Below are 15526 nucleotides of genomic sequence, written 5' to 3'. Positions count from 1 at the left end.
GCCCGGATTTCCCTCTCGTTTTATCCTGTTGTTTCCTGTCTTCCATGTGCACCCAAATATTTCGTGACCTACATTTGATTGTGATCCACAAAGCAAACCAGTCATCGCTCCCTTTTTTTTTCGTATAACAGCATCTGTTACCTTACGCGTAGTTTTTCCTCTGTTTTGCGCATATGTGCAAGGAGGCGGCCCCGCTGACGGTGCAAATTGTCACACACTGGAGCAAAATGATGCCGCCGTCGTTTGGTTGTAAGAATGCGAAGGAGGCCTATAGAAGGGACTTCGCAGCAGCCCTGTAGCGTAATCTCTGTGTGAAAAAAGCTACTGACTCAGCACCGTTTAGCACTTGTGTGTGTGCGCATGGGTGTGTGTGTGCGCGCATGAGTGTGTGTATTCCACCTTCCCAGCTGAGTCGGCAACATCACTCTCTCCTTAATCCACCTACCATAAAAGATTACAAAAAAAACATGCTCTCAACACACACACCACTTTTTATTTATAATCTTCTAAATGCAATCATGCACCGGCTATTACAACATACAGTCAATCACCATCACAGGTGCGAGGCCTGATTTATGCTGAGTGCCTGTGTGTGGGTGGAGAGAGACAGACAGCAGGAGAAACACAGCGAAGGAGAGCGAGGAAGGTGGGGGGAGTCGTTTCCCTGAAGTGCATGTTTGTGCGTGTAGCTCCTGTTTAATTGTGCTCCATACCTGCAGTTAAATTATGCAGTGACATGAAGAGAAATTGAAGTGTGGTGACAAATAGAGTCATATATCTCTGTTGCTATGTGCAGTACATTTACTTTATGTACACTAGTGGAGGATGAAGTATTAGTAATAATACCACACCGTAAAAATAGTGTACAAGTAAAAGTCCTGCATTGCAAAGTACGCTCAAGTAAAAGTGTTTAAGTTTATTAATACCCAAATTTACCTTACCCTGTAAAAACTGGATAGACATCGATTTTCTTATGCTGCGTTTAGACGCCTTTTATAGAAATATCCCGCAAACTGCAGGAAATTTGCAGATTTAGAAATGTGTCTTTGAAAAGCTGGGGAAATTTATAAAATTATGTTAAATTATTTAAAATATAGAATTACGATAATTATAAAATTCTCTGGACATTTTACCTCAGCTTTTTTTCCTTCTATCTTTCTAACCGGAATAATTTCTTGCAATTTGCAGAACATTTCTTGCCAAGTTGCCCTTTGCCTTTTTCCTTTACCACCATGTTTTTTAAACAAATAAAACCAGAGTTTAAAGGTTTAAATAACTGAAGGTATCTGAATGCAGCACAAAAAAGTGATGTCGATTCTCGTTTCAAAGGGTTAAAATAAGTATCCAGAAGCAGTAAGAGAAACAGGCTTAGATAAAGAAAACACATAGAAATGACTGAATGATACAGGCCGCAAGACAAATGAGATTGTAAAGGCGAGATGGGGCGTTGGTTCAGTGGATAGAGCGGGCGCCTCATGTACAGAGGCTGAGTCCTCGCTGCAGCGGTTGCAGGTTCGACTCCGACCTCGGCTCTTTGCTGCATGTCGTCCCCCCTCTCTCTCTCCCCCTTTCACGCGTACACTCTATCCTATCAAATAAAGGCCAAAAAAGCCCCAAAAATATCTTCAAAGAGGAAAGTCGAGGTAAACAGAGAGTCAGAGAGAGCAAGAAAGGATGGAGAGAAAAAGAGAGAGAGTTGCAGCTTTTAGTTATTTCTCATCATGGCAGACATCTTGGAAATGCAAACATATTACTGTCAACATTTACATGTGGTCAATTAAGTCAAACAACATCCACTTTATTCGTGTGTGTGTGTGTGTGTGTGTGCGTGCGTGCGTGCGTGCGTGCGTGCGTGCGTGCGTGCGTGCGTGCGTGCGTGCGTGCGTGTGTGTGCTCGTTTGTGTGCTTGTGTTAAATGTCAGATTAAAGATTGATGCACATTTCCTATTATGTTGTGGCCTGTGGTGCAGAACAGGCCGACCAGCCAATAGGACAGATATCACATGATCAGACCATACTCAGTGTGTGTGTGTGTGTGTGTGTGTGTGTGTGTGTGTGTGTGTGGGCACGCACCTCTTCCTTAAAAATGAAAGTGGATAATGTTTCTTCAAAGTTGAGACATTTTGTCAGTTGTTGCTCTGACGCAGATTTTGGGTTGTCAGGTGTTCCTGTTGTGATGTGTGTAGGACGTGTGTGCTGGTGGTTGTGCGGGTGTGGGTGTAATCACCACACCCGCAAGCCAGCTCTCTCTCTCTCTCTCTCTCTCTCTCTCTCTCTCTGTATCTCTCTCCCTCTCTCTCTCTCTCTGTATCTGTCTCTCTCTCTCTCTCTCTCTCTCTCTCTGTATCTCTCTCTCTCTCTCCCTCTCTCTCTCTCTGTATCTCTCTCTCTCTCTGTGTATCTCTCTATCTGTGCAAGTTCTGCATGTTCTGACCTATTTACCACAATACACATACACTCTGTTCATGATTTACATCCCCTGCCTTTGTAACACAGCGGTATGCATGTACCCGCTTTGTCTCAGTCACACACTCATGTACACGCAGGAATTACATTATAGGGAAATTTCTGTATTTTTCAACCTGGGCCCTGTTTTCCATGTTTTTGTGTCTAAGTGACTAATGGAGACAACAATGTTTGAGTATAAAGAGAAACTGCTGCAGCCACAGCAGCACAGTGGGATGCAGTGTAAATCCCTGCAGGTACTGTGCACCGTCAGAAAGTGTTTGTTTTGCCACTGAGAGGTTCACATTGTTAATTTTTAGGGTCTGATAACATTATGGAAAGAACCCTACAGGGGGCTGGCTGGGCAATAGCCGTTTACGGAGGCGTTATGTTTTTGGGTTGTCCGTCCCAGTCTCCTGAATGCGATACCTCAAGTACGCCTTTAGGGAATTTCATCAAATTTTACACAAATGTCCACTTGGACTGAGGATGAACTAATTAGGTCTTTGTGGTCACGCGTCAAAGGTCAAGGTTACTGGGAACTCATCTGTCTCATTCTTGTAAAAGAGATATCTCAATAACACCTTGAGGAAATTTCTCAAAATTTGGCACAAACATGCACTTGGACTCAACAAGTCCAAGTCAAGGCAGTTAGCACAGTAACAACACAATCCAATGTTGAAAGAACAAAGCATATTCAACATTTCTGCTAAAGAGCTCAATGGCTAAAGAAAAACAATCTAACCCTATTTAAAAAGGTTGTTTAAATCTAAGTCCCTTTTGACTTGAGCACTTTGTTTACATTCCTGCCCGTCAGAGTGATTTTATTCACGGACAGGTCCTGCCATAAGCTGACGAGGGCCAAGAGTGCAAGGCGCATTGCAGCGACAAGGGCGACAGACGTCCACCGACGGCTCAACATAGACTGACAGCGGGCCATCGGCTTGGTGTGTCAGGGCCTTTAGATGACAGATGAAGTAGTTAAATTGAAACTGGACCGAAGCTCGGTTTGGGTGCTTTGGATTATTGCACTAAAAGACTGCAGTATGAAATAGATCAAGTGCATAGTGCTCACTAATAGCAGGCACTCTGAGTACACTTGTTTAGAACTAATTGAAGTTAAATGTCAGACAACGTGGCTTCATTCTCCATTCTCTACTACAAATATTGATTCTGCATCTTGCACTGCATTTGATTATTTACCATCATTGACCTCCTTACTGGGTCATAATGCAGCCATATTGATTTGAATAGATAAACATAGTGCATTCTGGTGCTAGCGGCTGTTTTTTTCCATCGCTAGAAAGTTGTTCACGTAAGAGCAGTTTTCAACTGGTCCAGCCACTGGGTCGAGATTTCTCCTTAGTCATTAGTTCAAAGGCCACGCATAAGAGAAATGACCACATGTTCAATTTGATTTGATAAAATGTAAATAATACATGGGCTTAAAATAGAGTAAAGTAAAATATATTGAAAGGATAAAGTGAAACTGTTTAAAACCAGGGGCGTTTCTAGGATTTGATGACATCGGGGGCTTAGGCCAGACGTTTGTAAGGAAAAAAAAAATAAAAAGAATTGTTTTAAGAAAACATGCCTGCAGGTTTGGATGGCAGTTCATTTTATTTTCTTTGTTTTTAATTCTGGCAATTTTTCTTTTCTTTTAAAATTTTGGGCATTTTTTTCCTTACATTTTTTCATTTTATTTATTTATTTATTTATTTTAAACTTTTTGCAATTCTTTTTTTCTTTCTTTATTATATTTTATTTTATGTTTTATGTTATTTGTTTTTGCTTTACAACCGTTTGGCAGTATATTTTTTTTCTCCATTTTCTTTTTTCTTCTATAATTTTAGTTTTTATTTTTAAACAAAACATGCTTTCTAAACCTGCATGCCTGCCAGTATAGAGTCGCCAAAATGACACCATTTATCACAGCCAGGAATAATAAAACCAGAAATTACATTTGTATTTTCAGATTTCTGAAGGTCCTTGAACACATCATGTGGGATAAATGCTCCATGCCTTTTCTGAGTCAGTCCAGTCGAGGGAGGATGAAAGAAAAACACATCTGTAGCTCTGACAAACCAACAAAAAACTACAACAAAAAAACCAGACCCTCCCCCTCTTATAAACAGTTCCTTGGGCCCAACCACACTTCAAAATAAAAGCTTTGTGTCACCAGTTGGGAACCCCTGCTTTAGAGGTTAGCATGCTTCTCTCTTTATGAAAGGCTCAAATACAAAATCGTCCCTTAAATGTTTACACGATCTCTGTGAAATTCCCCCGTTTGTCATCTCCTCTCGGGTAAATGATAAGAAGGCTTCTCTCTGCATTGATTCAGAGCTCTTGTTATGTTTTGGCCAGGATGTTTCATGTTGCATCATGTCGCGTCTTCTGTAGAAGTGACGAGTGCTGGCTGTAAATATGTGTCTTAACAGGTTACTTAGCAACAGCTATGAAGCCAGGCAGTGGAGGTGACCTCCTTTAGCACTGATACTATAAAAAAACACACATGCCACATATGCCACATGTATAAGGTATATTGCAAAGTGTACAATTGCTGCTTTAAATCTTTAACAGTTAAAATCACATTTTGTCTGCCTATACCTCTGCTGATACATTGTGCTTTAAACAGGCCCTTATTTATGTGCTTAATAGCACGGTATTATAATGAGTTTGATTCCTGTAGTGAACCACATGCTGGTTTAAGTGGTGAATGTTATGTCATTGCACTTTAATACAGTAAGAAATCAATATGACTCTGTGCTTTAACTTGGCACCCGCTCGCCTGCATACTTGCCCACTTTTCTGCGTCCCTCTCACTCTGAGTCGGCCCTTAAGATGTTCCTGCCTCACCTCGGTTTCTAATCGACAGATTCAGAGTCCCCCCACCCTCCAATTACTGTTAGTAGGTAGGACAAGCTTGACAAAAAGAAACATGGCAACAGCGGTTTTGTTTAGCCTGGTGCTGCATATGTGCTCGGTGTCAGCTTGAAGAGCCAACAGGACGGACAACAGTATGCAGTTTTTTAGGACATTTCCAGGATGTTGACACATTTTAGAATTTTAAGCATATTTGGGTATTTGAACATTTCTGAGATTTCAGGATGCATTTAAGATTTAAGGACATTTCCAGTATTTCCAGACGTTTTTAGAATTTTAAGATGTTTCCAGTATTTTAGGACATTTGTATGACATTTCAAGGATTTTAAGACACATCGTGGATTGTAGGACATCCTAGGATTTTAGGACATTTCTTGGATTCTAGAACATTTCTAGATTTTTAGGACGTTTCCAGTATTTTAGGACATTTTAGGATTGTAGAATGTTTAAAGGATTTTAGGACATCTCTAGGATTTCAGGATTTTTCTTGGATTTTAAGACATTTGAGGCTTAACTTGGACCCTGTAGGAGGAAGTGTGGGACCCCCTACTGGCACTCTTTTTGATAAACAAGCTCTTTTATGCTGTTTTATGCAGTCTGACACCTTATGTATACTGAAAGTACAAAAACAATTCCCAGTGTGAATCAGTTTTTTATTTTTATTGGGAATTGGTTGGAGGGGCCACCTGGCACACTATTAGGTGTCAGGTTTGGCCCACAGGCCAAAAGTTGAGTATTACTGATTTAGAGTTACCACTTAACCTTGACCCAATTATCATCAAATTATCCACCTATTATTTTATCAACACCGGTGCCTTAGTTGTTAATTTGCAGTGACTTTTTACACATTACATATTGAAGCACTGCAGGATGCTGAAAATGAAGATTCTGTGATCGAGAGACGGGCGGAGGTTGACAGAGTGATGCTGCATGTCAGACAAGTCGGGATTAACTCTTTAGTTTTCGATTCTGGAAACACACACATGAATGTACTCATCTTTGCCATTATCACCTCACAGACGACATTCTCTACGGTTATCACTCTTTTGTGCCTCACACTCTTTCAGCGGTCCTGTATAATACTGTCAGCAGGGAAATGAGAGAGGCACACACTTGTGTGTGGTGTTAATCGACTTAGTGCACCATGAAGAGTATTATCAGGAGGAGTGTCGGGGCTAATGCAGTGGTGGTCTACATACTGTATGCACTGTGGAAGCATACAAAAGACATTAGCCTGCAGAGGCGTGATTTAATGTGATTTACATCGCTGTGTGCTCCAGGGGACAGCAGTTCTGTACATGAAACAATGTTCGCATTAATGTGAGTTCATGTCAGAAACATTTTTCTAAAAAGTGACTGCAGGGTGGAGACAGCAGCCACGAGCTGACAGCTTCCATTCAGACAGGGTTGGACCTCCCATGGTGGTAAAAGGTCACAGAGGTCACATCCATGATCCCTTATAATAATGTCAACTTTAACTGACCTTTCTTACTCAAAAGTCAAATATCCAGTATACTTTTGCTTTTAATCATTTCTTCACAGCTAGTTCAGTCTGACAAGAAAGTCAAAAGACATTATGAACCTCAACAACACACGTACATCTACGACATCCAAACAAATGACCAAAAATAAACGTTATTTTTAGAAAATAATAATAATATGATGATTGATTTCCATGTGTTCCACTCAAGAAGGTTTTTTTTTCAACATTTCTTTTTTTTTAACTTGACCAAAAAAGTCCTGTTTTATGTTACAGTAAACATTTGGCCAAAATTCTCCCTAACTCTAAGTAACTAATGTTGCTTTCTTTAATTTTGATCACATTTATTATTTTGAGTGGAATTGATAACAAGTCTTAAAAAGTCTTAAATCTAACCTGCAGTAAGAACAGTAGGCGGGTTTCTATTACAGATCTGTTCAAAATTTAAGTAAAGTAGTATCATGTGACCTATAAAAGCAAAAAAAAAAAAGTGTTTCCATTGCAGTTTTGCAAAATATGGCTGTTTCCAATCACCTGAATACCACCTCATGCGAGCATAAAAAATGTTTTGGAATAAATGGGAATTTTTCCGAAATTGACACATTTCCATTAGATATATTGTGTACCCACATAAAGATTAGAATGGATTTTATTGAACAGCCATCCCTACGGGAGTTTTTTTGTGGAGGTGGTTGTTTTATTTTATTTTATTTTCAAAATTGCAAAATGCTTTTACAAAAAGTCACTATACTTTTCCAGTAATACGGTTTGAGTATGTACGAGCTGGTCTGCTGATGGTCTGCTGTAGTGTAGCGCACAGATCTGTTGTGCACCTAATGCATGTTTTATAAATTTCCCATTTAAAAAAAAGGGGGGGGATCACTTTGCCTCATTGTGGCCTGTAAAAAAAGAAACCGCCTTTTTCCTCTCACACTCTCTTTGTCTCTCCCTGTCTACTTCCTCTCCACACCCTGAGCTCTAACCCATATTCCTTTCTGTTTAATCAATACTTCTTATCACTGAAGGAGTGTGAGTGTGCGGTGTGTGTCTGTACTTGTGTGTGTGTGTGTTTGTGGTGTGTGTGTGTGTGTGTGTGTGTGAAGTATCCACTTCTTGGTATCCATCAGCCCAATATCTCCTCTCCTCTCTAGCTTTCATATCTTTCTCTTGGAAGTAACTCAGCACCCATTTAAAAGCTCAGAAACAACACTCTCGCCCGTCTATAAATAAAAGCTTTACATCCATTACACTAAATGGATGCATGATGTGGGCACATTTTCTGCTGGTGTCTCCTGCTCTTCTGACTGTCGATCAGCACGTATCTGCTGGCTTGGAATACCTGCGCTCGTCGCTATGTGGATACATTTCGAGAGACCTCACTCTGCGCTGTTTTAGTGGAGAGACCGTCTTTCAGAAGGGAATATGTGATGCATTATGCCCTTGAAGGTGGACATCACACAGCGGGAGTTTAGCACAGGCAAAGAACAGACACCTGCCAGCCATCAGAATAAAAGATTCTCAACGGTCATGCTGTAAAAGTCAGTAAGATTTGAAATCACGACTTCCCTTCCTCCTTTATTCCTGCTGGTTGTAGGATGGATTAATACAGTATCTCTCTGCCAGGCAGCTGCCCTCTGAGGGCTGTGAGATGAATCTGTGACCTGTATTGTTGAGGAGTATTTGATTTATACTTCCACATTAAAAAATAAAGGTGCACTTCCAGGGATATTCCATTACATAACTGAACGTGTTTTATCTGCCAACTAGGCCTGATGGCATTTATTCATTTAAAGAGTGGGCAGTTGGAGATTTGTTCATTTGTGGTCATTTTAGTAATAACAGAGATTTATTTGACAGAGTAGTGGTCTTATTGACTTCCCTCATACAATTTGTTCTTTTAGGGAGGATGAATTTTTTATAGCCCATTATCACACATCACAGTTTGCATCACATGGTTTTCCGGCTCCTCCGTGTTTATTTATGTTGGTGCTGTGTATTGTGTAGACGCGCTCTCAATTATATTGAAAAGGCCTTAAAAACATTACATTTTAGACACCGTGTTTTGTAGCATCCAGTAGAGCTGTGCAGTTAATCAAATTTTGATTTCAATTTCGGCTCCCAGCAATTACAAAAACAATGTAATCAAGAAAAAACAATTATTTTTCTGCATTTTCGCCCCTCCTTCCCCTCAGCCTCAGCTCACTTGCAGCAGATACTTCCAGCTAGGCGAGTTGTATCAGTGCGAGGAAAGGCATCCGGCGTGGAGCAAAAAAGAATAAAATAGATAGAAATAAAAGATTTGCTTCATGGTGGTGTCTGCAGCACATGGCAACATATCAGATCTTTTTAATCATCTTAAGTTTAAACACAAAACAGCCTATGACCAAATAATAAAAAGAAATAAACTTAAAAAGGAGAAAAAGAAAACCCCATTGACATCCGAATTATCAGTAAAGGACACGTTATAGAAATCAACTCAGTAGGAATTAAATGAAGGAATTAAAATAAGCTCGATGGGAAAATTATTAAGGGAAACCAAAGTTCAACTGTTGATAGAAGTTTTTTTATGTTTAATAAATGCAACATGTTTGCAAAGTCAATGAGTAATCATAGTAAATTATTTTGATTTCAATATTGACCAAAATAATCGTGATAATTGAGCAGCCCTAGCAATCAGTGATGAGCTCCTTGGCGTGTAATACTTTCTTCGCTATAGATAATAAGTTATTTAGCATTTGCAAATTATGGATGCAGATAATTTTGTTAATCCACTCTGTTCCACCTTTGGTCATTGATTGATTGATTTTTTCTTTCGAACATGTAAAAAAGAAAATAAAGAAATATTGCACAAAAACAGACCAACAAAAAGCAAAGCAATAATTTCAAACAATGAAAAACATAAAGCAAAAGAAATGTCTAAATGCAAAATTAATCACTTCACATATTCGAAAAGGAGTGAGAAGAAGTGTAGAAACTTATTCAGTCCCACCTCTTCCCTATAAGTCATTGAATTTTAATTAACTAGCTTTTTTATCCATTTAAACCTAGACAATAAGTAACTAAATACTTACATACACCCACAAACTAAAATTAAATTTCTACATGTTTTCAACATTGTTTACATGTGTTTTTAGTGTAGAAAAAAAAGAGGGTGAATTCTCCAAACTTTTTAAATGCAGAGTATCTCTGTCCCTTCAGCCTCACGTAGCTCACCAGCTCAGCTTGTAGAAAAATCCGAAATTGAACAGGCCCACAGCGGCTCATTAGGGTCACTAAACGAGAAGTAGATTGCTGCTGATTTACAATCTGTGTCTTTCTTTGTGTGTGTGCAGCTACCTAGACAGCCTAGATCGGATTGGTGCGGCAGACTACCAGCCCACAGAGCAGGACATCCTGAGGACCCGAGTGAAAACCACAGGCATCGTCGAGACGCACTTTACCTTCAAAAACCTCCACTTCAGGTCAGTATTCACTCGCGACAGTGACATTTCTCTTCCTGGCTGATACTCCCGTCTCTGTCTGCTCCTCTTATCCATGCGTACAGCAGGAACTCCAGTCTGTAATTACCACGATGAAATGCTTTAAACAAGTGTCTATATTTATGAATGTCTGTCATTTTAATGAGATCTTATTCAATTAGAATAAGGAGCTGTGGGAACGTGGAAGAGAGGAGGGGCGTGTTGGGATGGTAGGAGCAGAGGGAAGAGAAAAGAGGGGAGGAGGCTTTCTCTGACCTGAGTTAATCACCATGTTTCTGCCCCTCTTGTGTACAATTGTATGCACAAACACACACACACACGCACACACACACGCACATAAAAGTATTGATAGCCAAACAGAGCGGAGAGGTTAATAAACTGTAGACACCAATTATTTTTCTGGATGGATGCACCATCACACTTCAGCTGATGTTTGTTTCACTTTCTGTCTCAAACTTTCTCATACACACACACGCGCTCACACACACACACACACACTGTAATTATTGTGTGTCAGGGTTTCCATTGTCATGGAAAACCTAGAAAAGTCATGGAATTCCGCAATCACGTTTTCCAGGCACGGAAAAGTCATGGAACTCTTTAAAAATCACTGAAAGTTTTGGAAAAATCATGAAAATGTGTAGTGTGTACTAAATAAAATATCATTAATGTAAAATAGCAGTGAATTTATTTTCCGTTGCTGATGACATAACCTAGCTCCAATATGTGTCGTCGTGTTGGTGATTTTTCTTCTTTTTTTTTTTTTTTTTTTTTTTTTAAAGAATACTGATATGGAAGGCATGTTTTCTATAAAATTGCCAAAATGTCACCACCATAGCCAGAAACTGTAAAAACCTAAATTAGTGTTGGACTTCCAAATTTCCAATGGTCTTTAAAAACATAATGTGGGACACTGAAATTATGTTTGAATAGAGTTTAAATCTTACAGTAAGGCAAGGAAAAAAATCTGAACTTTTGTCCGTGAAAATGTGTGGGAACGTGCGTGTGTGCTCACATACATGGACACACACTCAGCTCAGACACGTAGAGAAATGTCGGTTTGCTGAATGATGCTTTCTACTGTTACTCTTGCAGATGAGTAGGCGGCGTGCTGGGCGTGTTTTGTTGAGAAGTCTAAATATTGTCAGCTCAATTGCTATTACTGGCAGTCAGGCAGTGTGTGGGAGACTGCAGTGTTCCTGTACTGGGTGTAACCCATCAACCTACCTACCATTATACCCATCACATGTAGAACCAGGCTCACTTCACTGCGGATTCATTCCTCTGTGGTGTGGTTTTTCTAGTGTACTCTAAACCACAAAAATACAACTTGCACATGAAAAACGTGGTCATTCCAGGCTTCTGAAGACATGAGGTGGATGGAAAAAGGTTCCTCTGGTCTTACTTATACAGTTTATGAACTGTTTCTTCCTTTGTAGCGTACTTGTTTTGTGGCCTGACAGTTTTAGCTCTACCATATTTCTCGAAATGTCATAGGTCGTGGTTTATTGTGCACAATCTTGGATCCCATTAGCTATCTGCCTGATTTAGTCTCCGGGGGTAAAGATCACTATCACGGGGGGTTCCAGTGTAGCCAGCGGATATCAGAATAACTGATGTCTGGACCAAGACTTCCTCCTCTGTGCTACAGTCATTCTTTTCACAGTGGCACTCCCAAACATTTCTCATCGACAATTCACCCAAAGGATCAAATCCACAATAAGATGAAAACTGCCAGAATTTATGAGATTGTCATCATCTCTCTTTTTAACACTCCACAGTTTAGAGAGGCTGCCAGAGCTTTTTAAACAGAAAAAGAAAATAAAGTGTGAAAGAGCATGCTCTTGGGCTTGGAAACACTGGGCCAGCTCCGATAACATCAGATTATTGCCAGAAATAAAGCTGTTTATGGACAAGAAAAAGAGAGCCAGAATTGTCACATCTGAAAGTAATGTGCCGCTGTCGGCACAAAGAGCCGACAGAAAAACAGAAACAGGTCCAGTTTATGAATCGGCCCACAAACTTACCACAACTGAGAGTGCTTAAGAAGCTGCCAGGCTTCAGAAGTCACCGCCGTGTGTGTGTGTGTGTGTGTGTGTGTGTGTGTGCGTGTGCGTGTGCGTGTGCGTGTGCGTACACATGTGAACACCCACGTCTGTGTCTCTGTCCATCAGGCTGTTCGATGTGGGAGGTCAGCGGTCGGAGAGGAAGAAGTGGATCCACTGTTTTGAGGATGTCACGGCTATCATTTTCTGTGTGGCGCTCAGCGGATACGACCAGGTGCTGCATGAGGACGAGACCACGGTAAGGACGATGTTCACACGTCTTTCCACTCTCTCACTCTCTATCTCCCTCCAGGTCTCACTGATGCGTTTTCTCTGTTACTTTGTGGTCTTACGACCCGTTTATAAATATTTAAACTTTAAGCCTTTACAGGAGACCGTGTTATTTTCTACGGTCAGGATGTGGGACAACAAGGGTCGTAGTCCCTTAATGCATTCTGACACGCGCTATATAACAGCTAGTATAAAGATAGAGTATACGCTTGTCCTATATGTAGACATGATGTTTAAGCTGACATTAAACGCACAGCCTGTGTAAAAGCTTGAGACAGGAGGGATAAATGTCTGTGGCGCTCTTTGATGAGCTGCTAAATAAATTAAGGCATGAAAGCCTTAAAATGTTTATATTTACATTTCATATTTTCTAAATGTTTTAGGAATGACTGGCACATGCATCTGCCTGCTTTTACCTGTCATTGTGCATCTATTTAAATATCAGATATTATTTAATAATTAAAAAGGCATCATACCTTCCGTTCAATCACAAAACAATGGCAATTTCTGTGAAATTCCACAGTGTTTCCGGTCGACCTCCGTTTGGTACGCTGTCCTCTTAATCCAAAAGCCAACACAGTGCTGGAATGCAAAAAAAAAAAAAAAAACAAAAAAAAAACAAGGGTAGACTTTATATGTAACTTATTTTTTTCTATGCAAAACATTGTTCCCTGCATTGACAATGCAAACCATGTTGTTCAGTCCAAAGCAAATTACCTGTTTTAAGTAATATATATGTATATAAGGCTGCTTTAAAAACAAATTATGCTGAGTCTTTATTCTGAGATATACACAGGGTATGGAAATAAGGTTTGGGTATATTTTTTCTCTGCCTCAAGTGTACTCCTTCAGAATTTGCCGAAACCGTCTTGGTTAGTACACTGTTCCAAGACTTACTAACTCTGATTTTGTTGTAATAAACCCTTAATTTACCAAATAAGATGTAAAAAATACACTGCATTCCCTGCTAGTTTGCACTGCAGTTGCTGGCCGGCTGTTTATAGTCCTGTAATGTTATCCCCACCACTCATAGTAAATGTGTTTCTCTGCTCAATTGGCTGTTCCACCAATACATACTGACCTGCGGTGGCGCGGTAGCACGGTATTACAGTATACCAGAGTATTAAGAAGTCCTGAAGGTATGTTTTTTAACAAAGTCATAAATATAGTCACTCCTCTTTCTTTCAGACTCATTTTATGTAGTGCACAGCACGTACCAACAGAACTCTATCTCCGATCTCTACTAGCGGAACAGGCAGCTGAGCTGAAAGACACTGTCATACCTAGTGGTGGAGGGAGAAGTTACAGGACTGTAAACCGCCGGCAGCCTGCAGACAGAGACTGTGGGGAATATCTGCCTGTTTTTTTTTTTACATCTAACTTGATGAATTCGCAATTTATTTTGACCAAACCAGAGCTGGTGATTGTTCGAACAGAGGACTTACAAACTAGATTATCAGCAAAAGTAACCAAGATGGTTTGGGTGAGTTTTATTTTGTTTCTGTTGAGTTTGAATAAAATGTGTTTGTGAGTTAATGAGGCGATTAAGCCTCGTCATTCTTCAGTGACCGAAAGAAAGTTGAATGCAAAAGGTGCAGTTTTATTTCTCTGTTAATGAGGGAAGTAGGTGAGAGAATATTACTCTTTCTTGACATTTTGTGGGTTTCTGTCATGTGTTTATTAGTCTGAAAAGCTGAAAGTAAGTGTCATGCTCGCTGTTGGGGTTGGGATGTCAGCAGTGCACACTTATGCCATATACCATGGTATATATTCAGGAAGGTATAGGATACAGTGATACCCCCCGAGCCTCTATTTTGAATAATAAATAAAATTGACACTAAAATATAATATGATATAGGGAATTAGGTGAGCATAAAACATTATTGGTGAAGAAAAACCTTATAGTGGACTTATGTAGACCTGTCTTTTATTTGGTTAAATAAGGCTCCAGGGATTTCTAAGCACAGTTACAGTAGAGTAGCTCCATGTTTCCTCAACAACAAAAGGCCCCACCCTGCCGTGTGGCTGCAAAGATGATGCATGTAACCTAAAACAAATATGGTGATTTGAATGCACAGTGCTCGCTGCTATTTATAAAGCCTGAAGTGTATCCTCAGAGAATTCCAGGCTGGGAAACTGTGCTCGGTAGCTGCTCTATTTATGCAGATGTCATCAAGGCTGCCTCTGAGCTGGGCGCACCAGAAGAACATCAGATGCAGAGAGGAAATATCCATCAAGAAACACGCTCACAAACAGCTTCTAGTATGTGTTTTGCACATCTGAGTCTGTTTAATTGGTGCGCAGTGTTTCTTGTTCCTGCAGATATCTGTCCGAATGTAGGTGATGTAAGGTCAGGGTGATGTTCTCAGTGCAGATGTTTTTGTGTCTGCTAGCAGAAAATGTCTCTATGATATACAACATTCATAGCAAACATAATTTCTGCTCCTCAGCATCAAAGAACGATGGTGTATTTCTAAACTCGTTATTTCCAGTGAAAAAAAAACATCGTAAAAGAGACACCAATTCTCCCTTTGATAATACCTCAATAGATCAGACTGTGGTGGTGTGATATTTTTTAATTAAGGGTCTGTTTTACTATGATATTGCAGCCACTGTTATCTTTCCACTCTCACAGCCCACAGCTAAAATACAAATTAGACAATTGCAAGGCAATTTGTGGCAAATGGATGTACCAAAAAAAGAAATTACCTATCATGATGATTACAAACAGAAGTCAAAGGGGATTGCGTTAAATATTCCACATTTATATCTGTTCCAATAACGTAAAAAGCAGCTCTGTCACATTATTTTTTTCATCTGTGAGATTGTGATGTGGTCAACCTGATGAGTGTTTTTTCGGCGAGTGCCCACACCCTCCGTCAGCTCTGCCACCAGACACAATC

General features: G+C 40.0%; 1 protein-coding gene across 3 annotated transcripts in view; it reads left to right on the top strand.

Moving 5' to 3' along the window:
* The window catches only part of LOC121949902 (guanine nucleotide-binding protein G(o) subunit alpha), a 144991-nt gene that overhangs the window by 106706 nt on the left and 22759 nt on the right, over positions 1 to 15526 (top strand). For all 3 annotated transcript variants that reach the window (XM_088079730.1, XM_042495737.2, XM_042495736.2), the window contains 2 exons: positions 10141 to 10269; positions 12462 to 12591. In XM_088079730.1, coding sequence (XP_087935856.1) covers positions 10141 to 10269; positions 12462 to 12591 — 259 coding nt within the window. The remainder of the gene's footprint in view (positions 1 to 10140; positions 10270 to 12461; positions 12592 to 15526) is intronic.

This window comes from Plectropomus leopardus, chromosome 7 (assembly GCF_026936395.1).
Source record: "Plectropomus leopardus strain MGB_pleo_1.0 chromosome 7, ASM2693639v1, whole genome shotgun sequence".
Classification (NCBI taxonomy): Eukaryota; Metazoa; Chordata; class Actinopteri; order Perciformes; family Serranidae; genus Plectropomus; species Plectropomus leopardus.
Note: the sequence above shows the minus strand (reverse complement) of the source record. Positions and strands in the feature narration are given on the sequence as shown.